This window comes from Equus caballus, chromosome 14 (genome assembly GCF_041296265.1).
Source record: "Equus caballus isolate H_3958 breed thoroughbred chromosome 14, TB-T2T, whole genome shotgun sequence".
Lineage (NCBI taxonomy): Eukaryota > Metazoa > Chordata > Mammalia > Perissodactyla > Equidae > Equus > Equus caballus.
In genome coordinates, this window is record NC_091697.1 from 76,609,990 (window position 1) to 76,635,741 (window position 25,752).

A 25,752-nucleotide genomic window follows, 5' to 3' on the forward strand; every position below is an offset into this window, starting at 1 on the left:
CATAATAGGAAAAATTGTCAGAATTATAAATATCAATTATAATTCATTAATTATTAAAATGGTACATCCATATGATCTTTTAATCAAAACATATTTACTGATCACCTACCTGTGCCAGGTACTGTTCTAAATAATGAAGATAGAGTGATAACTAAGCCAGAGGAAGTCCCTACATTGTTGAAACTGACATTCTTGTTTGGAGACAACAGATTAATATAGCATGTCAAATAATGAAACAAACATACAATGCAATGTCAGATGATGACATTGACACGTATCACATAAAAAAAGATTAAATGATGGAGTTTTTAGATTGGGTGGTCAAGAAAGTCCTCTGAGGAATTGATTTTTAAACAGACCTAAATGAAGTGAGGGAGTGAGCCATGTATGAACATCTGGGAGAAAAATTTTCAAGACAGACCTAAGTATGAGGTCCTGATGACAAGGTAGATAGCCAGTGAGCAAGGGCTCACTGAGAGCTGAAAGGAGGGTAGGGGCCAAATTTTGCAGGGCCCTGTGGGTGATGGACAAGAATTTAGTTTTTTTTAAGAGTAGAAAAGTGAGGTGACCTTAATGTTGTTTTAGAAGGGTCAACCTGAATTCTGTATGGGGCAAAGATGGAAGCCTCCTCTACTTAGTAGGCCATTGCAAGCTGCTGAGGCAAATGATAGTAGTAATTTGATCTAGAGTGATAGTGGCTATGGAGATGAGAAGAGCTAGAGTCAGCATGTTTAAAGATTACGTTAGAGATGGACATTAAATGACAAGTGAAAATGTTCATGTTAAGTTAAAAATATGTACACTATGATTTCATTCTTGTAAAAATAATAGTAAAGATACACAATAAAAGGGTATATGCCAAAATGATAAATTATGTTATATCTGGGTGTAGGTTTGAATATGTTTTATTTTTTTCACTTTTCATTTTCTAATTGTTGTAAAATAGGGTTTTTTTTTGTTTTTGCTAAGAATAAAAATTACTTTAGAAAAAAATCAGTAGAATAGATTAAATTATGGGACACAGCAATAAAGATCTTTCTAGATTACTAAATCTGTCCATAGCATTTAATCAGCAGTCTCTAGAGCACTATCAACGTTCTGCCATCCTATATTTCTTCAAAATCTTTCCAAAATAGTTGCTGAAGTGGTCCAGAGTGTTTAGCTTCAAACTAGTTTGAGAAACTCATAATACAGAAATTAAAATCTGTAATTCTAACATTTAAAAAAGAGTGACCAGTATGCATTATATGAGAATAACAGTATAATATTTCTAGTAGTTATCTGTTGTGGCATAAATTATCCTTAAATAAAGCAGCCTAAAGCAATATTTATTATCTCAGTTTCTGTAGTTCAAGAATTTGAGAGTGGCTTAGATTTGTGGTTCTGGCTCAGGGTCTCTCATGAAGTTTCAGTCAAGACTTCAACTTGAGGTGTGGTCATTTTAGACTCACTGGGTTTGACTGGGACTGGAGGATCCACTTTCAAGATATCTCACTGAGCTAATTGTGGAAAGAATGCTTCCTTTTCTTGCCGGTTTGCTGTCAGGAGGTCTCAATTCCTTGCTATTTGGAGCTCTCCATAGAATGTCGTGAATGTCCTCATGACATGACAGTTGGCTTCTTCCCAGAGCAAATGATCCAAGAGAGATAGCAAGGAGGAAGCCACACTGTCGTTTTTTTTTTTTTTTTTCCTTGTCTTTGTTTTGTTTTGTTTTCTTTTCTTTGAGGAAGATTAACCCTGAGCTAACTACTGCCAGTCCTCCTCTTTTTTTGCTGAGGAAGCCTGGCCCTGAGCCAACATCCATGCCCATCTTCCTCTAGTTTATATGTGGTACGCCCACCACAGCATGGCGTGCCAAGCGGTGCCATGTCTGCAACCGGGATCCCAACCGGCGAACCCTGAGCCGCCGCGGAACGTGCACACTTAACCGCTGCGACCCTGGCCGGCCTCCACACTGTCTTTTATGACCTAATCCCAGCTCATCGCTTCTACCACATTCTATTCTCTAGAAGTGAGTCAGTAAATCTGACCCCACACTCAGGGGGAAGAGATTTGGCTCCATCTTTAGAAGGGAGGATTATCAGACAATCTGTGTTCATATTTTAAAATCACCACAATTAAACCATTACATCACAATTAATGGATAGAAAATATTGTAGGCACCAAAAATTAATAATTAGGATTTTCACACAATTATTAACAGAATGATATAGATTAAATTTTTGACCTTTTTCTTGAGCAGACTTGAAGGATTAGTTTTATTTGAAAAGAATCATATGATAAAAATATTGATAATCATGAAATAGTTTAATAAATATTTTTAAAAGTCCAGTCATTATTCAGTTAGACTGGAGTCAAAATACAAATGAAGAATAGTAAACTATTTTGACAGGTTTCAAGAGTTGGCACAGAATGATATGCCCTGCTAAACAAAAGTAGAGAATAAGCAGATCACTCATTTATATTAATATTTTACTCAGAAATTCTGACAATGAATTCAGCTCACAGGATAAAATAAAATCGTCTACATTTTTATTCAAGAATTCACCCAGCAGTATTTATTTAGCACTTACTACATGCAAGTCTCTGTATTAGGTACTGGGATGCAACTATATACCATTTTCAAGGATGGAATTTTAAAATATTTAAAATATTTTATTTCTAAAATATATATGGACCAATAAACAGTTTTCACAGTAAGTTTTAATATGTAGGAACCAAATCCCTCTACATTTGCTTCTTTTTCATAATTTTCTTGGCTAATCTGCCATTTATTCTTCCAAATGAATTTTAAAACCATCTCATTCTTCACTCTCACTCTCCTGAAAACACACAGACACACACAGACACACACATACTTTGGGCTTTGAAATATATTTGCATACAATTTATATGGTAACCTTAAGAGGTTAGATTTTTTTTTTCACTCTGTGAAATATTTCCTTCAAGGATTCATGGTTTTCTATTTCCTGTGATCTAGGTTTATGCCACTAAGTGTTCTCTTCCAAAAATATCTTCTGTATCTCTGTTGAGATCTGTCATTTAGTGTAGAGTGTGAGCTGAGAATCTAACTGAATCCTCCCCTGCACACACAATAGTGGAACATTTTTACTTTACACTCCTTTATGAAAATTGAGAAATGTCCCCACTGCTTTCTCACACTTCATTATTTTAACTTGAATTATAAAAGCTATAAATCTATCATCTCTTTCAAAACATTTTCTGCCATTTCATTTGATGGCCAAGGGAAAACTGTTTAGGTACATCTAGTTTCAGAGCTCAACATCAATTCTTTCCAGTCACGACTTCCACAATTTTGAGTTCTTAGTTTTGATTAATGTCTAAGTGATCTGCTTTTGAGTGGTTTAATCTTAAAGCGTAGCAGGAGTAGGGGAAGAATTTGTAAATTCTGCCTTATATAAATGTGTCCTTTTGTTGTCTTCTCTATAGAATTCACGGGTGGCTACTTTTTTCTCTAAACGCTCTGTAGAATCAATGGATTTTCATATCATGGGGAAGAATTTTTTGGCTAACCTGCTTTTTATTCCTTTGTGAGTAGCTTGTTTAACAGCTTGAATTTTTTGTGCTTTTAACATTTTTTTCTAGATTTCTTGAAGTCAATTTTAAATAAAACCCACCGAGCTATTTTTAAGTGCAGCAGTCTTTCCATATTTGTTTTATTTGGAATATGATAAGCAGTCAATTTCCTGTCTCATCATTTTTTTTTTTGATCAAAGAAGTTTTGTTCTTCCAACTAATTTTTAAAGATAAATTTTATATTTTTTAAGGATAAATATTATTTATATTTTTCTTCTCTCTTTTATAGGTTGTCTCAATTTCACTTTTGTTCTTACGCTCAACCTACTGACCTATTAGGAGAGTGTGTTTTGACAAAGCCTGGGATTAGATATTATAAATTTTGTTTTTTTTAAACTTTATTTTAAAAAATTTATTAATTAAAGTTTTTATTATTAATTTTTATGAGGAGTTTTAGGTTCAGAAAAATTAAGAGGAAAGTACAGAGTTTTCCCATATACTCCCTACCCCCACACATGCATAGCCTCCCCCATTATCAATATCCTCAACCTGAGTGGGACATTTATTACAACTGATGAATTTACATTGACATATCATGATCACCCAAGTCCACAGCTTATATTAGAGTTCACTCTTGATGTTATACATTCTATGGGTTTGGATCTATAATTTCTGTTTTAAATAGCAAAATGTCTAAAAAAAATCAAAAGACTTATTTGGTTCTTATTATGAACAGAAATAATTCAGGATTGATGTATTTCAAGTTTACATCAATTAAGTTCTCTTTTAAAGTTCTTAATTTTTTAAGCCAATTTATTTCACCAGGACAATCCCTGTACATTAACTTTGAATTTAATTAGAGTTACTCTTCCATACAGTAAAACACTTGTGAACTTTGTAGAATATTTGAAGTTGCTCGCCCATTGGTAGACAGAGGAATTTCACAAGGATTTAAATTAGATAATTTTATTGGATACTATATTTAAAAACAGGCAATCTTTTATGTTTAAATTCTCCCCCTTGTGGTTAGTACGTACAAAACACTTTCTATGCTTTGTTTACCCATTATCCTAATTGCGGAGGACACTGGCGGGTCTACATCTTCTATGTAAAACGAGCTTACAAACAGCAGTCTGATGAAAAGACATAGCTACCTCTGGATAGCAAGCATGTTGTTTTTATTTTTATTTTTTAATTTAGATTGGGGGGAGGGGCGAGGCTTTGGAGGAGGCGTTTAGACATTCAGGGGGCACTGACGCGCGGCCGAGTCGCTTCTCTTCGCAGCTCCTGGCCGGATATGCAACGTACGTACAGTATGTAGAAAGAACCATTGCTAACTGCTTTATGATTGTATTTTAAAGCTAATAAAGGTCTTTTACACGTCTTTGCATCTATTCATTCGAAACTAAACACAAATATGGTGAAGGCGGGGAAGGGAAGGCGGAATTGCATTTACAGGTCCTGGTTGGCTAAGCCCTGGTCAGGAGACTCTAAAAGAACAACCTTCCGGCTCTAAGAGCGCCTCCCACGGCGTCCTTAGCAACCGGTCTCGGTCCCCAGCGACCCTGCGTGCCGCGGTGAGTGATTACTAGGTCCTGGTTCTGATGACTTGAGAGGTTTTTGCCACATTCACCATCCCGAGGCCGCCGGGAGACCCACAAAGATCCACAAATGGGAGCACTAAGCCTTCTTTCTTTGGGGTCCGTAGCTCTGGCTGTTAGAATCCTCTAATAACGCAGGCGCCATCCTGGCCCCTCCTAAGAATCTAAGCGGTCTAGTGTGGAAACACTCCTGTGAAGGCGTGAAGGGAGAAGGTGGGGGATCAACCACTAGGTCATTGGATAGGGAAATAGCTCTTTGCTGGGAAGACGAAAGGTGGTAGGAGAACCTTCCTATTGCTATCAATGAGGGAATTCTTTCAATTTTCTGTGTCTCGCTTGCCGTCTGGCAAATCTTAATTCAGAAGTCCGCTTGCCTCGCTGGATGGTTTCCAAGTCCTTCTATGCTCAGTGAAATTGCAGTCCCCTTCTTCTTCTTTTTTTTTTTTTTTGTATGCAGACTATTTTGGACTTCAAAAGAGAAAGTTCAAAAATTTGGATAAGTGTGTGGGGGGATGGGGCGGAGGGGTGGGGGGAAGTGCCTTGAGGTTGTGAAATAACAGGATTTTTAAAGGCAATTAATCTTGAGGAAAGGGTGCAAGTTTCCATTAGGAAAAAATTCTAGGAAGGGGAAAGGTGATGGTAGGATTCCCTTATGTACCTTATCTCAATAATATGTCTGAATGGATTCTTTCTTTTTGGTGGTCTTTGGTGAAATTATCCTTTGCTCTTTAAGGTTATAGCTAAATCTTGTATTCCCTAAAGCATGTTACCTATCCAAAGTCTTGTTATAATCTTAATAGCATCTAGTGTCTCAGAAATTGTTTTTTAAAGGGTACTTTTCCAACCTTGTTTTAACTGGGGCTTAAAAAAATACATTAGAGATTAATGTTAAAAACTTTTTTTTCTTTTAAATTCTGGATGTATGCTAAGCTGCAGATGAACCGCCCAGCACCCAGCCAGCTTGCTGGAGGCACTTCATGAGCTGAAACATCTCTCTTCAATGTGTAAACAGTCTTTGTTTTGATACTGCTCATAAATTTTAGGTTCAAGGTGAGTATCAGATTTTTATTTCACTAAGAACTATTCTGTATGAACCCTTCTGATCTTGATGAGTAATGCTATATTCTTATTGAACATCTTATTCATTATCAGAATCATTGATTATCTTGATTAATTTGGTAAGTGTTCCTTTCTTGAAGTTCATTATTCATCCAGAGCCCCTAGTAAAGTGCCTGGTCATGATGAATGCTTAGTAAATAGTTATAGTACTATCAATTAGAATTTCCCAAAATGGGTTGTGCACCTGATTCTGGAAATAGTGTTCTAAAGGTTTCTTGGTCAAATTTAGGAAAAGCTATAATTATACTGCTACTCAGTGAGATTTGCAATGCATAGGACCATATTAACATCTCTGAGAAGTCTTACAGTATGCAAACCTATTTAATTTTGTCGAGTGCAATGTTTTCCAAACTTATTTCAGGAGAAAAAGCTTTTAGGAGGTAATTACATCCTAAGAATCTATATTCCATGACACGCATTTTGGGAATTACTAAACTAAACACTGTACTCTTTATTTTTGCTTATATTTCCATAAAACCAAATGGATTCATTTCTTTACAATGTAAAACTATATTTACAGATGACATGATGTTGTACATAGAAAATGCTAAGGAATCCATTAATAGACTATTATATCTAATAAAAAAGTTCAGCAAGGTTGCAGTATACAAGATCAATATACAAATATCAGTTTTATTTCTATACAATAGCAATTAGCAAACTGAAGAGGAAATAAATTAAGAAAAACTCCATTTACAATAGCATTAAAAAGAATAAAATACTTAGGAATAAATTTAACAAAAGTTCAAAACTTATACTCTGAAAATTACGAAACACTGTTGAAAGAGGTTAAAGAAGACTGAAATAAATGGAAAGACATCACATGGTCATGAGTAAGAACACCTGATATTGTTAAAATGGCAGTGTCCCCAGATTGAGCTACAGAGTCAGTCCATCCCTATGAAATCCTAGTTAATCTCTTTGCAGAAATTGACAAGCTGATCCTAAAATTCATATGGCAAGTCTACCTAGGGACCTGGAATAGATAAAACAATCTCGAAAAAGAAATACAAAGTTGGAAAACTCACATTTTTCAATTTCAAAAATTACTACTAAACTGCAGTAATCAAGACAATGTGGCACAGGCCTGAAGACAGACATATGGATCAATACAATAGAATTGAGAATCCGGAAATAAACTCACATTTATGGTAAATTGACTTTTGACAAGGGTGCTAAAATAATTCAACGGGGGAAAGAAAATCTTTCTAATAAACAGTTCTGGGACAACTGGATATCCTTCTGCAAAAGAATGAAGTTAGAACTCTGCCTCATACTGTATATAATAATTAACTCAAATGGATCAAAGACCTAAATGTAAGAGCTAAAACTAAACCCTTAGAATTCTTGTGGCTTTGATTCAGGCAATGATTTCTTAGATATGGCAGCAAAAGCACATACAACCAAAGAAAAAATAGACCCAATGGACTTCATGAAAATTATAAACATTAGTGGAGCCTGCCCTGTGGTGCAGTGGTTAAGTTCATGGGTTTCACTTCGGCAGCCCAGGTTCGCTGGTTCAGATCCCGGGTGCGGACCTATGCAACACTTGGCAAGCCATGCTGTGGCAGGCTTCCCACATATAAAGTAGAGGAAGATGGGCACGGATTTTAGCTCAGGGCCAGTCTTCCTCAGCAAAAAGAGGAGGCTTGGCAGCAGATGTTAGCTCAGGGCTAAACTTCCTCAACAACAACAAAATATATATATATATATGTATATATATATATACATTAGTGCTTCAAAGAACACTATCAAGGAAGTGAAAAGACAACCCATAGAATGAGAGGAAATTTTTGCAAATCATACATCCGATAAGGGATTTGTATCTAGAACATATAAAAACCGTTACAACTCAATAATAAAAAGCCCAATTAAAAATGGACAAAGGATCTGAATAGACATTTCTTCAAAGGAGATATACAGATGGCTAAGAAGCACATGAAAAGATGTTCAATATTATTAGCCATCAGGGAAATTCAAAGCAAAACCACTTCATATCTGTTTGTATATCTGTAATCAAGAAGACAGGTAATAAGCGTTGGTGAGGATGTGGAGAAACTGGAGCCCTTGTTCACTACTGGCGAGAATGTAAAATAATGCAACCACTTTGGAAAACAATCTGGCAGTTCCTCAAATGGTTAAACAGAGTTACCAAATGGTTCAGCAGTTCCACTCCGGGGAATATCCTCAAGAGAATTGGAAATATATGTCCACACATAAATTTGTATATGATATCAATGGCATCATTAAGACTGAACTCATTCAGATCGTCTTGGATTCTTGGATCTCTGGGGCAGCTAGCCCACAGTTAGGACAAGTTTATATTTTTGTTTGTAGAACATAAAATTTCATGGCCACACGTGTTTATGGCTGATGTTACATTGTGTGTGTGTATGTGCGGTGGGAGAACAAATACTGAAACATTATTTTTTACAAGAAGTGAAGGAGAGAATATAAAGAGCAGTTGTCTGAGAAGAATAAATTCTACAGTTTTCTTCTAGTACATGTTGCCTGTAACAACTTCACGCACCTGGTATGAAGTTGTCATTCAGCCAGTAGGTCATCCAGCTACTTCTCTGGCTATTCATACTTCCTTGTTTGCTTAGTGATGCATAGACAAATTGTGTATATCCTTCATATGCTGTAGACATTGACGTTTTCTAATTACTGCCAAGTTTTTCCTATTAGTACTGTAAGAACAGCCAACCAACGCTTAGCGTCCTTAAAACCTGTGGGCTCCTTTCCTCAGCCATGGTTAATGTTCTTCTAGGACATAGCACCAGTACCGAACTGTTTCCTCAGGTTCAGGACTAAGATTCTCATCAGATATCACCTTAGAATATTCATCAATGTAATTTCCAGCAGAAATTTTTTCATGAAAATATTCAGATGTTTTATACCATGAAGCTTCTTAAATTTCTATAGCCAATCTTCTGAATATTCACACTCACATTCAATGTTCAGTTCCTCATGGTCAATTCTACCTTGTTTTGTGATCCATAAATCAGTCATTTCCTTTATTTGGACAGTTTAGCATCATCTATATTTATTGGTCATTTGCATTTACTCTTCATAGTTTTGCTGGTTTTTCAACCCTCTCGATCCAAAATTTGTCTTTCTTCAGCTTAGGGAAATTTAGTTTCATTATTTCTTTGATTAATATTTTTTCTCTGATTTCTTTGCTCTTTCAGGAACGACCTAAAGATTTTGATTTATGCTTGCTTTAAATTAAAAAAAGAACAATTAAAGACCACCATATTATTTGATGGTTTGAGGCTGAAAGAATTCAATGGTGTCAAGTACTTTCAAATTTTAAGTATTTTGCTTACTAGGTAAAGATATTTATATTCTTTGAACTCAGAGCCAAAATAGACAAAGAATTCTACTAAGAATGGAATTATCTTTTAAGAATAGAATTATCTATTAAAAATATAATATCTTGTTCATATTTAAATTTAAATTTGACTATTCTCTAGGTCTTATCATACATTTATAAAATGTGATATTGATCAAATATTTTTCTTGGGCAATTTTTTCCCTCTAAAATCACCTGGAGTCCCATCGTGGAATTCAGCATCTTGAAATGTGAAAAAACTGTTGGCTTACAGGCCAGTCCTTTTTCTCTAGATTATAATTTCTTGAGGAGAGGGAACATATTTTACTTATCTTCACATCTCTAAAGCATAGGAACCTCAAACATCATTAGTGCTTTTATTTTTGTGAAAAATGAACCAAATTGAATTTCCTAAATGACAACCACTTAAAATGAGTAACATGGGTAATTTTTGGTACTGCTAAATATAAAATGGTCAAAAACATTTTTTTTTATTTCTAGCGTATATATAGTGTGTGTGCATAGTTTTCTTTATTTCATATTGTATGTTGTGTTGCAAATAAATAAAAAATACTAGTGCACAGCACAAACCCAATAAAAGAACTCATAGACAATTACATCCACTTCTGCAATTCCTTTACAAACTATTCATCACGTTAGTAGTTTGCAGCAAAGCCAAATGGCCTCCTAAGGTGAGTGTGAACCTAACTAAAGATGTGAACTGAGGCAAGCTCAAGTTAACAAAAATTGAGTTTATTGGGGAATGGCAGAGGAATTGCAATTTGGAAAACACAAACTGTAGCAAGCTACAGGCGAGTCCACTGAAGGTCTGAGGACAACTATATTTATGGGCAAGGAATGAAGAGAGCAGGGAAGTCCAGCCAGAGTCCAAGCAGTAAGTTCATTGTCTTCAGGATGGGGAAAGGTTCTTGGTAAATGGAAATAGTTCCTGTTTAAACTTTAATGGTACTTTCTAGTTCATTTTCCTTGTTGTCCAAGGGTTACTAAATCACCTCTAAATACTTTAAACACTGCAGTTTTTCCTGTTTTGAATATTGCTATTTCATGTTAATTATGGATTACATTTATACTTATTATTTCTGGAAAAAATGCCAATTATTTTATTTACTACTACAAAGTTAAAATGCATGTAGTAGTTATGAATCATAGTTGATGGACTTATAGATGCAGGAAATATTTCTGTGCTTTCTTTAAATTGACTGTGTATATTCCAAGCCTCTGTTTTGCTGACTGGTTGGATATTCGGTCTTAGTTTTTATTAGGCCTGCCCCTGCCCTGGGGTTATACAAAGATCCTGGATGCTTATGCATGACAAAGCATTGGAAGGCATCATGGGACATTGGGTCAGTTGTCACATCTATAGGGTCTTCTCTGTTTTGGCATTTCTCTTCTGGGCCACAACAATCCAAGAGAAGATTTTTATGCCTCTGCTATGCTATGGGGTCCAATCTCTCAAGATGCGGGACCAGATATTTCTTCTGTGATTCTGTCACCTCCAGGGGATGCTGCTATAACAGAGGAGATGGTTCTGAATGACTGTTACCATCCAGTCTCAGGAAACATCTCTCTCTACAATGCCAGTAGCTGTTTTCCTCCTCACAAGGCACTCAGTGTCATCTCTTAGCTTAGTTTTTTGTTTTTATTTTTTGAAGACTGGGAGGATCCAGTGGCTTCAGGCAGCTCAGCTTTCTGCCTTGGAGAAATTCAGGCAAGAAAGGAAGAAGGCCTTATATCTCCCCAGAATCGAGAAGTACAAACCAAAAGGGAGAAGAGTTCTTAAAAAATACATATAAAGCCTGTGTGTATGTATGTATCTATATCTCTATCTGTCTTGCTCCCTCTCTCTATGTATAGCTCTTTAGAATTGAGAAGTACAAATCAATAGGGAGAGGAATTCTTAAAATATATATATAAAACCTTCATACTTAAGGGGCATCAATGAGGCTCCATCACTTATACTTCTCTTTTACAAACTAAACATTTTAGTCTTCTAGCTATTTCCAAAAGGGACATGGTTTTATATTTCCTCACTTTTCCCCTCATACCACGAGGTAAAATAGTCCAGTTGATGTTTTATAAGTGTAGGACCCCAAAACGGATGAGGTAATCTAGTTTCCAACATATTTTACACAAAAGGTTTGCCATGAAGATTTATAACTGATACATATAGTTTAAATTTGTGATGGCAAATAAAATAATTATCTATTTCTTTAAAAACACAATAGATACAAATGTAAACCATACACTCAAACTTTATGCTGCGACAATCTGAATAGTCCCTATGCTGAGTTTGGAGTTTTTTGTTGGTAGTAGGCCTGTGTTAAAGGATCTTAAACAAGGGGGTGGGGCCTGGGGGACGAGTGAAATGATCAGGAGGTTTGTGTTTGGAAAAGCGGCTCTGGCAGTCTGTAAAAGATAAGACTACAAGAAGAGAGATAAGAAGGAGACTGGGAGATAAGAAGTTACTGTAGTAATTGAGGACAAGGATAATGGCATCCTGACTTAGGAGAACGGCTGAAGGGATGAAAAGGAGACTGATTAACAGAGTTCCTTTGAAGATGGGAACCAATGGCACATAGCGACCAATAGTGCCTCCCCAACAATGTGATGCTGCGTGAGCTGGTGAACAACCTGAAGCAAGGTGAGGCCTGACAATGACCATGAAAGGAAGATTTAGATAGAGCCTTGGTTTCTTATGACCATGAAGCTGCCAAACAGACCCTGAATTGCCTAGCTTTGGATTTAAAAAAATTTTTTTGACACCAGAGAGAAATGTACTTCTATCTTGTCTGAGCTATTGTCAATTTTTACTTCTGTTATATGTTACTAAACCTAATTCTAATACAGTATATTCTCTAATAATTTTATTTTTATTGAGGTAAAATTTGCATGCAGTGAAATGCACAAATGTTCATTGTACAGTTCAGTGAGTATTCTGGGTGTCTGTTGCTGGTAACAACTACCTTAAAACTTAGTGGCTTAAATAATTTTTTATACACTCTCATGTTTCTGGAGTTGATTGTATGCAGCTGGGTAATTCTCATTTCGGTCTCTCCTGTGATTTCAGTTAGATGTCAGCTGAGGCTCTAGTCATTTGAAGGCTTGACTGGGTTGGACAACCATAATGTCTCACTCACGTGGCTGGCCGTTGCTGCTTGCTGTCACCTGGAAGCCTGGCTGGGTGCTCAGCTAAAGCTATCTACCAGAGCCCTTATACATGGCTTCCCATGTGATGTTGGCCTCTCAGCGTGGTGGCTGGACTCTGAGAGAACATCTCAAGAGACTTAAGAGAAACTGTAAGGTTTTTTTTTTTTTAAGAAGATGGTTAGCCCTGAGCTAACATCCGCTGCCAATTCTCCTATTTTTGCTGAGGAAGACTGGCCCTGAGCTAACATCTGTGCCCATCTTCGTCCATCTCGTATGTGGGACACCTGCCACAGTATGACTTGATAAGCAGTGCATAGGTCTGCACTTAGGATCCCAGCTGGTGAACCCCAGGCCACTGAAGCAGAATGTGTGAACTTAACTGCTGCACCACTGGGCTGGCCCTGTAAGGCTTTTTCTTTTTCTTTTTTTTTTTTTTTTAAGATTGGCACCTGAGCTAACAACTGTTGCCAATCTTTTTTACTTTTTCTGCTTTTTCTCCCCAAATCCCCCCAGTACATAGTTATATATTTTGGTTGTGGGTCCCACTAGCTGTGGCATGTGGTACACTGCCTCAACGTGGCCAGATGAGTGGTGCCATGTCTGTGCCCAGGATCCAAACCAGCAAAATCCTGGGCCACCAAAGCGGAGTGCATGAACTCAACCACTCGGCCACGGGGCTGGCCCCCAGGATTTTTTTTATAGTATAGCTTCCTATATCTCAGAGTGTTACTTCTGCCACATCCTATCAGTCAAGAAGGTCACTAAGTTAAGCCCAGATTCATGGGGAGAGTGAATTAGACTCCATCTTTTGTGGAGGAGTGGTAAGGCCACATTGCAGAACAGCATATAGTATGAGAGACATTGTTGCACCATTTTGAAAAATGAAATTTGCTACAATGAGTTTTGATACATATATACACTAACGTACCACCCCCAATATATAACATTTCCAACATGCCACCTTCTGTTCAATCACTGCTCCAGCCCCAACCCCCATCTTCCCATAGATCATCAGTAGGTAGTAGTTTTGCCTGCTCTTGAGCTTCATATGTATGGAATCATATAGTAAGTACACTTTTGTGTTTAGCTTCTTTCACTCAATGTAATATTTTTCATTGAATGTATTATTTTTGTTGTATGTAGCAGTAGTTTGTTTTTTATTGCTGAGAAGAATCCTGGTATATAAACATATGACAATTTGTTTTTCCATTCTCTTACTGATGGATGTTTGGGTTATTTCCACTTTGGGTCTGTTATGAATAAGACTGCTATATACATTCTTGTACATGCCTTTGTGTGACAATGTTTTCATTTCTTTTGGAATGAAATTTCTGGGTCAAGGGGTAGGTATACGAGTAACTTTCTAAGGTACAAATTGATTTCCAAAGTGGTTATAGCTTATTTTCACTCCTATCAGCAATGTATGAGAGTTCCATTGCTCCACACCTCACAAAACTTGGTATTGTTAGGTTTAAAAAAAATGTTAGCCACTCTGGTTTAGAGTGAAATAGTATTTAGCTGTGGTTCTAATTTGAATTTTCATGAAGACAATGATTTTGAACATATTGGCTTTGTTGATCTTCTCTCTCAGATTTTGTTCTGTATATCATTGATTTCTGTTCTTAAAAATTCTCTTCCAATTTTTTGGCAGTATGTCTTGCTGTTATTTTTCTCATCTTTTTGTGTTAGCTAATTTTTACCTTTTCATTGTTTTTAGGTAAGTGTTTAATATTTACTTCTAGGTGCCACTTTTGTTGCACTTCACAAATTTTTACATGTAACTTTTTTATCATTTAGTTCTAACTACCTTTGAAATTCCATTGTTATTTCTTATTTTTCTCCTTTTTTTATTGAGCTAACATTGGTTTATAACATATAAATTTCAGGTGTACATCATTATATTTCTGTGTAGACTACATTACATTAACCATTCAAAGAGTAATTACCATCCATCACCATACACATGTGCACAGGAACCCCTTCACCCTCCTCCCTTCCTCTTCCTCTCTAGTAACCACCAATCTAATCTCTGTATATATGTGTTTGTTATTGTTTTTATCTTCTATTTATGAGTGAGTGAGATCATAGGGTATTTGACTTTCTCCCTCTGACTTATTTCACTTAGCATAATACCCTCAAGGTCCATCCATGTTGTTGCAAATGGCAAGATTTCATCCTTTTTTGTAGCTGAGTAATATTCTGTTGTGTATATATACCACATCTGCTTTATCCGTTTGCCCCTTGATGGACACTTAGATTGTTTCCAAGCCTTTTCTTTTTTGATCCACAGCTGACTTAGAATTGGGTTTTCTTTTTTTTTTTCCTTCTTCTTCTCCCCAAAGCCCCCCAGTGCATAGCTGTACACTCTAGCTGTAGGTCCTTCTGGTTGTGCTATGTGGGACGCCACCTCAGCATGGCCTGATGAGCGGTGCCATGTCAGTGCCCAGGATCCAAACTGGCAAAACCCTGGGCCCTGACCGAAGCGGAGCGTGCAAACTTAACCACTCGGCCACGAGCTGGTCCCAGAATTGGGTTTTTTATTTCCCAAATATGGAGGGTTAATTTATCTTTTTATTATAAGTTTCTGACTTAAGTGTGTTTTGATGTCAGGGAATATAATCTATTGGTGTAGATTACTACTCTGTAATTTGTTAAGACTTGCTTTCTAGGCTAGAATGTGAACAATTTTTAGAAATTGTACTTGTGTGCTTGGGAAGAACACATATTCTCTAATGATTGAATACAGAATTCTCTTTGTGTTCATTTGTCCATCATATTAATTGTATTGCTTAAATCTTCTGTACTTTTGCTGATTTTCTTTTTGTTGCCTACTCGATTTATTAGTAGTTAAGAAAGCATAACTCAAACTACTTTTTTACTAATTTGTTTTCTCAGAGCCATACCGACTGACTACCTACTTCTCCACCTGTATACACACCAGTTCATAATTGCCTTTCATTTTCCCAGTAGCTTAGTTCAGGGTTTTTTCTCTCATAATTTCTTGGATTTCACATTTCCTTCTTAGTCCTACAACTTGCTTTTAAAGACAGGATCCCAAAGCCTTGTTAGTCATCTTTACTGGCACTGGAACCCATATCTCTAATTTTTTTGTATTAATTATTTATTCAGAAATATTTTTTTTAAGTGGATGTGATCTATTTTTTGTATGTTCAGAGTCTTCTGAGATTTTTATTTAGATATTTTTCAAATAAATATACTGTCCCTCTTTTCCCATGTTTACACCTTTTTTTCTTTTTTAAAATATTTTTGTTGGCTAGGACTGCCTATACAATGTTGAATAGTAGTAATACTAAAAATATTCTTGTATTGTTCTTGGCTTTTCAGATAAAACTTCTAATGTTATATCATTAATTATCATGTTTATTTTAGTTTTTCCTAGATATCGTTAATTAAATTAAGGAAAACTCCTATCCCTAGCTTGCAGAGATTTTTGTTTGTTTTTATAATCATGAATGGAAACTGGATTTAATTGAATTACTCTTTGGCATATATAAAAACATTTCCTACTTTTTTGCTTTAAACTCATCAATGTTATGGTCTATAATAATAGATTTTATAATATTAAACCGTCCTTGCTCTTCTAAGACTAACCCTTCTCAGTTAAAGTGAATTATTTTTTATTGGTATTGTTGGATTTGGTTTCCTTATATTTTATTTAGAATTTTGCAACCATGTTGGTAGATGATATTTCCCTACAAATTTATTTTCCCAGGCTGACCCAGATCCTTTAACCTCAGATGGTCTAAAAATTTATCTCTTTTTGTATAAGATGGTTAAGATTGCCGAAACTCTAAAAAAGCATAAAAAGTAGAATTATGGAAAACCTTAGGTAGGTATTCTGGGGAGAAACAGTGAGCATAAGAATAAAAGAAAATGACGAACTAATTTAAATAATTGTATTAGCAATTTTAAAAGCAGTTTGTATGTCTTGTTATTCTTTTGGTTGTTGTAATATTAGATATTATGTCTGTTTTTTGGTTGATTAAATGTTTAGAGATAATCTGGTATATATCACATCACTCTATCTATCAATCTATATGGTGCTATATATGGTGGCCTTGTGATTTTTAATTAAATGCTGAGAAGAAATTGATTAAATCTATGTAATTATGAATCAATACTTTAAAATACTTTAGTATAAAAAGCTTCAATCATGCAGAAAAGTTGGGAGACTAGTAAATGAATCCCCATTTACTTTTACTGCAGATTTAATGATGATCAATTATCAATTAAATACATACATTATATTAATTATATATTTTTATGTTTATTACTTAATACATTTATATGATTAATTAGAAGACTATTACACAAAGAACAAACAGTAAGTAATGATTTTTTTTACTCTCCATTTGGATAGTAAGGACCCATTATATATATATGATTTTATATATATATAGTTATATATACCATTATATATACATATATATGTATATGTATATATAATGGTATAATGATACCATTATAATCCCTATTTAGATGAGGAAAATGAGGCATCTGGAAGTTAAGTAATTTGCACAGCGACACAGATATAATCTGTGCTGGAGCCAGAATTTAAAGTAAGCTGTTGATTCCCCCACTTGCACACTTACCCACTAGACCATACAGCAGTCTGATAAAGAGACCTCGCAGAGGGAGGGACACAAGCCAAGGGAGGAGCGTCATGATAAATGAAAAAGAAGACACATTTCTGCAAGGTGATGATAGGTAGAGTCACTTACTATGGAGGGATCGGGTGAGATCAGTATGAAAAACTCTTAGTGGAATTGTCCGCCTGGAGATTACTGTCAGCCTTGGAAAGATTATCTTAGTGTTGGGATAACAGAAACTACATTCCAGATATTGAGTTTTCTGCACTGGAATAAATTTAAGGGTAAATATTATTTAATATAAAAATCATATCCAATATAAGTAAAAGGTAAAATCAAGCTGTGTTTTTGCCCACTCAAGACAAATGTGCAAGATGAATCTGGAATCTATTTAAATTATTGAAAAACATCCCTGGAAGGTGGTAGAGAAAATGTGATTTACTGCAGACTGTCCTCTATAGTGGAATGCTGTATAAGCCAAGAGAATTAGAGCAAGCAAAGAGGTGGCTCTTAGAAATAGTTGCTGTCAAAAATAATGATGTTTTTGATCTTTCATTTCTGCATTATAGGGAAGACTTTATTTAGAAAGGAGAGTAATTCAATCTTTAAGATCAGTTTTATTCACTTAAGATTTTGTTTCCATTTCAAACCACAAATTCAGTCAGTACCATGTGTTTTGGGTACTACAGAGAATAGAAGGACATTTGAATCTTAAAGATCTATTTAAATTATAAAAAAGCTCATTTTTACATTTACATCACCTTCTGCTGATTCAGGAAAAATGACAGCTATTTCTTAACCTTAGTGTGAAAGTGAAATAATTCAACTTAACAACAACTCCATCTTAATCTCTTTACATTTAATTATTGTGATTTCCCAGCAGAGTAAAAGGAATGTCTTGTATTAGATAGCAGAAAAATACAAAATTTGGCCTCATTTTAATTTTCTTTTCCTATTTTAAGGTGATTTCGGGTTACTAAAGAACATGAGATATGCCACTGTCTGTCCCCTTCTGTAAAATTCACAAGTCAACATCACTGGATGTAATTGTCCTGATGAGGAATAAAATGTACAATGGTACAAATGATTTCCCCCAGTAGGTTTTAATAAATGGTCTAAAATAACTTTTTTTTAAAGATTTTATTTTTCCTTTTTCTCCCCAAAGCCCCCTAGTACATAGTTGTATATTTTTAGTTGTGGGTCCTTCTAGTTGTGGCATGTGGGATGCTGCCTCAGCGTGGCCTGATGAGTGGTACCATGTCTGCAACCAGGATCCAAATCAGCAAAGACCTGGGCCTCAGAAGTGGAGCACGCAAACTTAATCACTCAGCCATGGGGTCGGCCCACCAAAAAATACTTTTTATTAAATAATGTATTAGAAAGTGAATGTTTCAGCTCCGCTAATGATTAGTATGTGTGACTCTAGTTATATTAATACAATGCAAAAAGGACCTACTGCACATACAATAATAATAATAATTCCTTGTTGATTGCTTCAGGTTTTAAAGTCTATTGAGAAACGATGAAGAGACCTAAGACTGTGAAAAGACTGAAATGTGAAAATTGAAAACATTTTTAGATTCTATATTATGAGGTATTTTTTTAACAGGGGGAGTCATTTTAAATCTTTTTTTGTTTGTTTGTTTATTTGCCCCACAGAGGGTTTAATTCCAACATGACTATTGGAAACATTTCTGAAGACATTCATCTTTTCTTTTTGGAAACGAGATTATTTGTGTATTGTTTCTTTTAATCTTAGTCAAAAGCAATCCTAATTAATAAAATACATTAAGTAGTATATCATAATAGTAGTCAAATAGTGGTTCACAAACTAGTGTTGGTTAAGCATAGTTACTCCCAAGATGAGTACTTCCAAGGTAAACCAGAAACTGAGAGGAAGCAAGTAGAAAGTTTTACAGCAGTTTGACGTTTTCTACCCGTCCAGTCTGGGGAAGTCTCACACCAGAGGTTTGTGGAACTTGCATGTTAGCAGATGGTGCAGACACCTACCTCTGTTTCCAGCAGATGTGATGGGTCTTTGGAAAGTAGGTTCAGGGATCAAGAGAGAATTTCTAAAATAATTAGTCTCTACCTTCTTGAAACCCCAAAACATATGACTAATCATAGTCAATTCTGTGAAGTGATCAGGAAACAGCTAAAAGCTCAAGGTCAATATGCCCAACACCTGCACGCAAAAACCAATTTGCTTTCAATTCAGTTTCTCTTCAATTATTTTTCTCACTAGGTGGTCTGTAGTTTTTCCTTTCTATTCATTTGGCATCAAATGTTTTAAATTAATTTATCTAAGAATATGTCTCACTCAAATTTGTGTTTCTAATCTCTATTTCTGAAATATGTAATGTTTTATGAATGATGGGTTTCTTTTGTCTTCTTTTGAAGACTGTGTCTTTATCTAGTGTATTTAAACCTCTTATCACCATAATTTTATATGACTCACAATAAATACTTATCAAATGTGTGACATTTATTACTGGATTTATCAAATTAACTCTTTTGAATATCTCTACATCTTTATTATCGTCATCCTGTGCTTATGTGTACTCTATGATGCATTCATGAATAATTGTTTGGAGTTATTTTCCTGAGTGCCTTTTAAGGTGGAAATGTCTAACATGATGTTGTTGCCTATTAAAAAAATTAACTCCTGAATATATTAATCCTGCTCCTGCTTGGGAAGAACTTGTATTTTCTATTAAAGTTAAGCCTGCTCTGAGTGAGGTCCTTGTATGTAGCTTAGTACAGCTGCTGACTTAAAAATACATTTGCTTTACGTTCTAATGCATGCAGATTATTAGAAGCAGACGTTGCTATAAGCAAAAGCAATGGGTAATGATGTTTTGTGCTGGATACTTTCCCATTGCCCCTCCAGATCCGCTTTCCATCTTTCTCCACTCTGCCCTGCACCTTCTGGCTTCTAGTTTGGTTTAGCTAAGGGGAAGCCCATGCAGATGATTGGAGTGGAGTGAAGGAGAGTCAGATCAAAGTTTCCATTCCCCAGGCTCCCTCTGAGCAGGCAGCCTCAGACTGGTTGCATCTCTCTACCAAAGGCCAAAGATTTTTAGTAAGCACCTTCTCCAGCTATTGTTCGTTCTGGGTCCTTCTTCTCAGTCCTGAGAGTGGTAACGGTTCACCCACTTCTTGCCAGCCACTTAGAATGGCACCATCTCGGGTTTTATTTTTTTACTTGAATCAATCTGCCCACATCTTTGGAAAGAGTCTTTTTATACAGTTACCCCATTTGAGTGTGCCATCTGTTTCCTGTCAGAACCTTGACTGATATAATGATCAGTTTTAAAAATCAACTATCTTAGAAATGAAATGCAAAATAATTCCATATAAATCTGACTACTCATCTTATTACTTCATTATGCTGTTTACATACTCTGCTAAACAGGAATAGTGTGTCTTAATTTTGGTCATATACTCATAAAATGTGTTCAGATGTACTTCAAAAGGAAGTAAATCTGGATGTGAGGGCAAGCAGAGAAAGCATAATCTAAATGGCAAAAAGACAGGAGACCTAAAAAAGAAATTTACAAGTAACCTTAAAAAACAGAAAACACAGTAATCTAATAATGATCATAAGCCCTTATATAAAGCTTCCTATATGCCAGGCTCTATTCTAAGCAGTTTACATATATTGATCTATTTATTTTTACAGCAACTCTCTAAGGAGGTACTATTCCCATTGCACAGGTGAGGAAACTGAGGCACAGAGCAGTTAAGTAAATCAGATAGTCGGTTGTATCTTAGCTACTATGCTATGCTGGTTTTCAACAGTTTTGCTGATAAAACTGCTAACGTACAATAAAGACTAAATATTACATGAAAGGATAAATTTATAATAGTAACATAATAGAAAGAACTGGGATTTCAATTCAAAGTTGAGTTTGACTCCGAGGTCTGACAGTTTAAGTTTAAATTCTTCCTTAATATAATTTTGTTCTTAAGCCTGATTTTCCTTCTTCCTACCCTTTTCCCCACAAATCATGAATTTGCATGAAATGTATTATTTGGTACTGTGCATGCATTTCTGTTCTAATATAACATTTAATATTTCTCCATAGGTTTGTGATCTGTGACTATACCTGTTAACAAAGCACCTGTGATTAATAAACTTGGAGTAATGTCTTCCTTTCCTGAAACACTCTTGAGGTTTAATTTTCAAGATTTAAGGAAAACAGGGAGTAACACATCAAAGTAAGTTTGAAAGTATTTTTATTTTATTCAAGTAGTGGACCCATTTACACTGTAGAATTTAGAAAGTACAGAAAATTGTGAACAATAAAAAAAATCACCCATAATTCTATATCTAAGGATAAAAATGTCAGTTTACTATTTTTTAAATAAATACCTTAATTATTTTTAATGATCATATATTTCTAAAATTTGAATTCTACAGTATTTGTTTAAACATCGTTTTCTATAACCATATGTCTTTTAAGTTGCTATAATAATCCATAAGAGAAAGTATTTAAGAACTACTGTATTGTGAAGCATTTTAGTTATTTCTGAGTTCTTTGCTATTTCAAATTAAGCCACAATAGAATATTTTTCTGCATTTCAAATTATTTCCTTGGGATAAGGTTTCTAAAATGAAGTTACTAAATTCGAGTTTGTTGATATTTTAAAAATTGTATGTGATTTAAAAAAATTTTTAAGAACTTAAAAATAAAGAGTAGAATAGAATACATAATAAAACAAATGTTGGCATATTGTTATATTTGTTTCACGTATTTTTCGTTAATAAAGGATAGATCAACAGATAAACTTTGAGCTCTTTGACTCTGTGTTCTCCTACCTAGAATAATTGTGGCATATATCATTTCAGTTCATTTTACTACTTTAATATACATAATATAAAATTGTATTTTCCATATGAATATAAATGTAATTATACCTGACACACTTATCTGTGACTTCGTTTTTTATAAATCAATGTTCTGTTTTGAATTCAATCCGTACTGATAGTTATGTATTTTCTTCATTCATTCATTTTAGCGGCTGTGTAATTTCCCATATAATGATTTCTTATTTTACTTACCTTAATTTCCAAATTTTTGCCAATAAAATCAATGCTACAGTGAAAATCATTGTATATTTCTCCCTGTGTACCTTTGTAAGTATTTCTTTGGAGTGGAATTTTTTATTCCTTGCTCTTTAATTTTACTTGATACTATTTCTCTCTAAAGTATGGGGATCAATTTACATTTTCTTCACCAGTATATGGAAGTATCACCTCCCCCAACTTCACCAACAGTTGATATTTTCAGACTTCTTGACATTTTCTATTGTAATAGGTCAAAAGTGGTACTTACCTGATAACTAATATTTTAAAATCCCTGTTAATGTTTTTTGCCATTAGAATTACTTCTATGAATTATCTTTTCATATATTTGACCAATTTACTTTTGTGGAGGTTTTTTCTTATGTATAATTGATATTCTTAAATATTTATTATGAATTCTTCCAGTCCGTGCCTTGTCTTTTAACTTTGTTTTTGTGATGACTTTCATCATACAGAAGTCTTGAAACTTAATATAGTCATTATATTTTTAAGATTCATTCAATATGTTAAGTGTAGCTATATAATTTTTATTGTTGATTTGTTCATTCCATTTGTCCACTTCACTAACATACTGCAAATAATCCACTCATTCTACGATTGTTGGCCTTGTCAATTATTTCCTGTTTATGGTTATTATCAACAATGTTTCCATGAACATTCTTGTACAAGCATCCTAGCATATATCCTAAGGTACACACCTTAGGATACCTGTATTTTGGTTAAGAAATCTGTCTCCACCACGAGATCATGTAGATATTCTTATATATTATTTTCTAAAAGGCTTATTACTTTGTGTTTCACATAATAGATATGGAAAGGATTTTTGTCAATGGTGTTAAGTACAGGTCCAATTTCCCTTTTTTATATACATATGCAATTGATGAACACCTTGTATTGAAAAGAACATCCTTCTGCACTATTTCTGTAGCACTACTATTGCATAAGTCAAGTGTCTTCCTATAGTGGGGTGTTCCTGGGCTCTCTCTTCTCTTTCACTGGCCTATTTTTCTTGTTCTACACCAATACTGCACTGCCTTAATTACTATAGTTTAGTAATAACATTTAGTCGTTAACGTAACAGATTTTCCAAATTTGTTCTTCCTCAATGATATACTGTGTATTATTGTTAGAATCAGCTTGTCATATTTTTTTTAAAAAAACTTGGTGGGATTTTTCATTGGATTTTTTTGAATCAGTAGATCAATTTATAAGAATTAACATCTTTATTATAGTAAGATTCCAATCCATGAACAAGGTATATCTCTCTATTTATTTAGTTATTAGTAAAGTTTTCTTAAAATTTTAATATTTTTTGATAGGAATACTATTCATATTTTGTTAGATTTATTCCTGTGTATTTGGTACTTTTGATACCGTTATAAGTTTTATGTGTATATTTAAAAATATATTTTTTCTAGCTGTTGCCAGAAGAGAGAAATACAATTGATTTTTTTTTTTTTTTAAAGATTTTATTTTTTCCTTTTTCTCCCCAAAGCCCCCCGGTACATAGTTGTGTATTCTTCGTTGTGGGTTCTTCTAGTTGTGGCATGTGGGACGCTGCCTCAGCGTGGTCTGATGAGCAGTGCCATGTCCACGCCCAGGATTCGAACTGACGAAACACTGGGCCGCCTGCAGCGGAGCGCGCGAACTTAACCACTCGGCCACGAGGCCAGCCCCAAATACAATTGATTTTTATACATTGATTTTTACATGCAGAAATATTGCTGAATTTTCATATTAATTCTAAACTTTCTTATCTCAATCTTGATTTAAAGGGAATATTCCAAACATTTCATGATTAAGTATAATTATTTTCCTCAAACCTTATCTGGGATTTTAATTCTATTTTGTGCTTTTTGAAAATCACACCAGATTTTATTATTTTAAGTAGTTAATGTTCCTTTATATTTTATTTACTGTTTATCACTTTCTTTCCTTCTCATTCCTTCTTGCTTCTTAGACCTCATTTTTCTTTTGCCAAATGTACAACTTATTAAACTTTCCTTGGTAAGATTTTGTTGTTGAAAAAACTCAGTTTTTGTTAGTCTGAATATATCTTTATTTTATTCTTATTCTTGAAAGAAATTTAAAACTGAATATGGAATTACCTTTGGTCTGTTATCACTTTTATTCTTTTTCTCCCCCAGCACATTGATGATATCATTCCACTCACAGCTTCCATTATTGCTGTTGAGAAGTTAGCTGAAATTTTGATGCTTTTTCTTTAAGATTAATCTCTTTTCCCTTACTTGGGGTGCTTTAAACAAATTTTTATTGTCTTGCATTTTCTGCAGTTTTACTGATGTGTCAGAATGTAATTTAAAAAAACATTCTTCTGCTTGGATTTCTTGGACCTTTTGAATCTGTGGACTTTGTGTTCCATCATTCTTGAAAAATTATCAGATATTCTTTCTTCAGATACTACCTTAACAACCCATTTTCTCTTTTCTCTCCTTCTGGGATTCTTGATTAAATGTATTTTAGACAATCTATTGTGTATTTCATATCGTTTACTCATTCATCCCCGTTTTCCACCTTTTTATGTCTCTTCTATTCTATTTTGAGCACTTTATTCTGATATGTAATTTGTTTTCCACATAACTAATTCTCTCTCGTTACCAAATTTATCTATTGAGTTTTAAAAACTTTATCTTACATTTTTAGTAATTCGTTTATTTTTCTTCAAAGCTTCTATGTAGACTTAGAGTTTCTGACTGCCTGTAGATACTTGTAAGCATAATGTAGAATAAGTATAATGGTTATAATTTGTGTCTGATTATTACAATAACTGGAGTCTTGGTATGTGTGTAATGTCTATTGTTCTCATTTATGTCATATTTTTCCTGTATCTTATCATTTCTCACTGGTTCTTGGGGAAAAAAATGTTTCTGTGTATTTTTTGAGGAGAAATATGTCATCCTGCAGGGAATCTTTTCATTTGCTTTTCTGCCAGGTGCCTGGACAACTGAAGTTAAATTCACTGCCTGAGTTTTCTTGGCCAAGTATCTGGGTTTGCCTGAGGTGTAAATCTGTATTCAGACTGATCTTCTCAGCAATATAATAACACATATGCATGAATATGTATATTTTTTCTTTTTCTGTCCTTCTCTATAGCTCCCTGGGGTTGGGGAGAAGGCATTGGAATTAGTTCTGATTGCTCTTACCTCAGATATTTAGTCAGACAAGGTGCAGGGAGTCTCCTGTAAGTTTCCCACACCTTGAAAATCCTGGTTTTTTCTTACCCTAAAGTCATATAGAAAACATACTTGGTCTTGTCTCCATGGCCCCTTATAT

The 25,752-nt window shown here is 34.7% G+C and overlaps 1 protein-coding gene across 30 annotated transcripts in view; it reads left to right on the forward strand.

The window, feature by feature from the left end:
- The first annotated feature begins 4,972 nt into the window (after positions 1-4,972).
- TMEM232 (transmembrane protein 232) overlaps positions 4,973-25,752 on the forward strand; it is a 182,369-nt gene continuing 161,589 nt past the window's right edge. For 9 of the 30 annotated variants that reach the window (XM_023617875.2, XM_023617886.2, XM_023617884.2 and 6 more), the window contains exons 1-3: positions 4,973-5,114; positions 6,069-6,188; positions 21,458-21,590. In XM_023617875.2, coding sequence (XP_023473643.1) covers positions 21,517-21,590 — 74 coding nt within the window. In that variant the 5' untranslated portion in view covers positions 4,973-5,114; positions 6,069-6,188; positions 21,458-21,516. Of the gene's footprint in view, positions 5,416-6,068; positions 6,189-8,747; positions 8,813-21,457; positions 21,591-25,752 lie in introns of all 30 variants that reach the window. The other 21 variants (XM_023617878.2, XM_070233240.1, XM_070233231.1 and 18 more) reach the window with 9 other exon arrangements.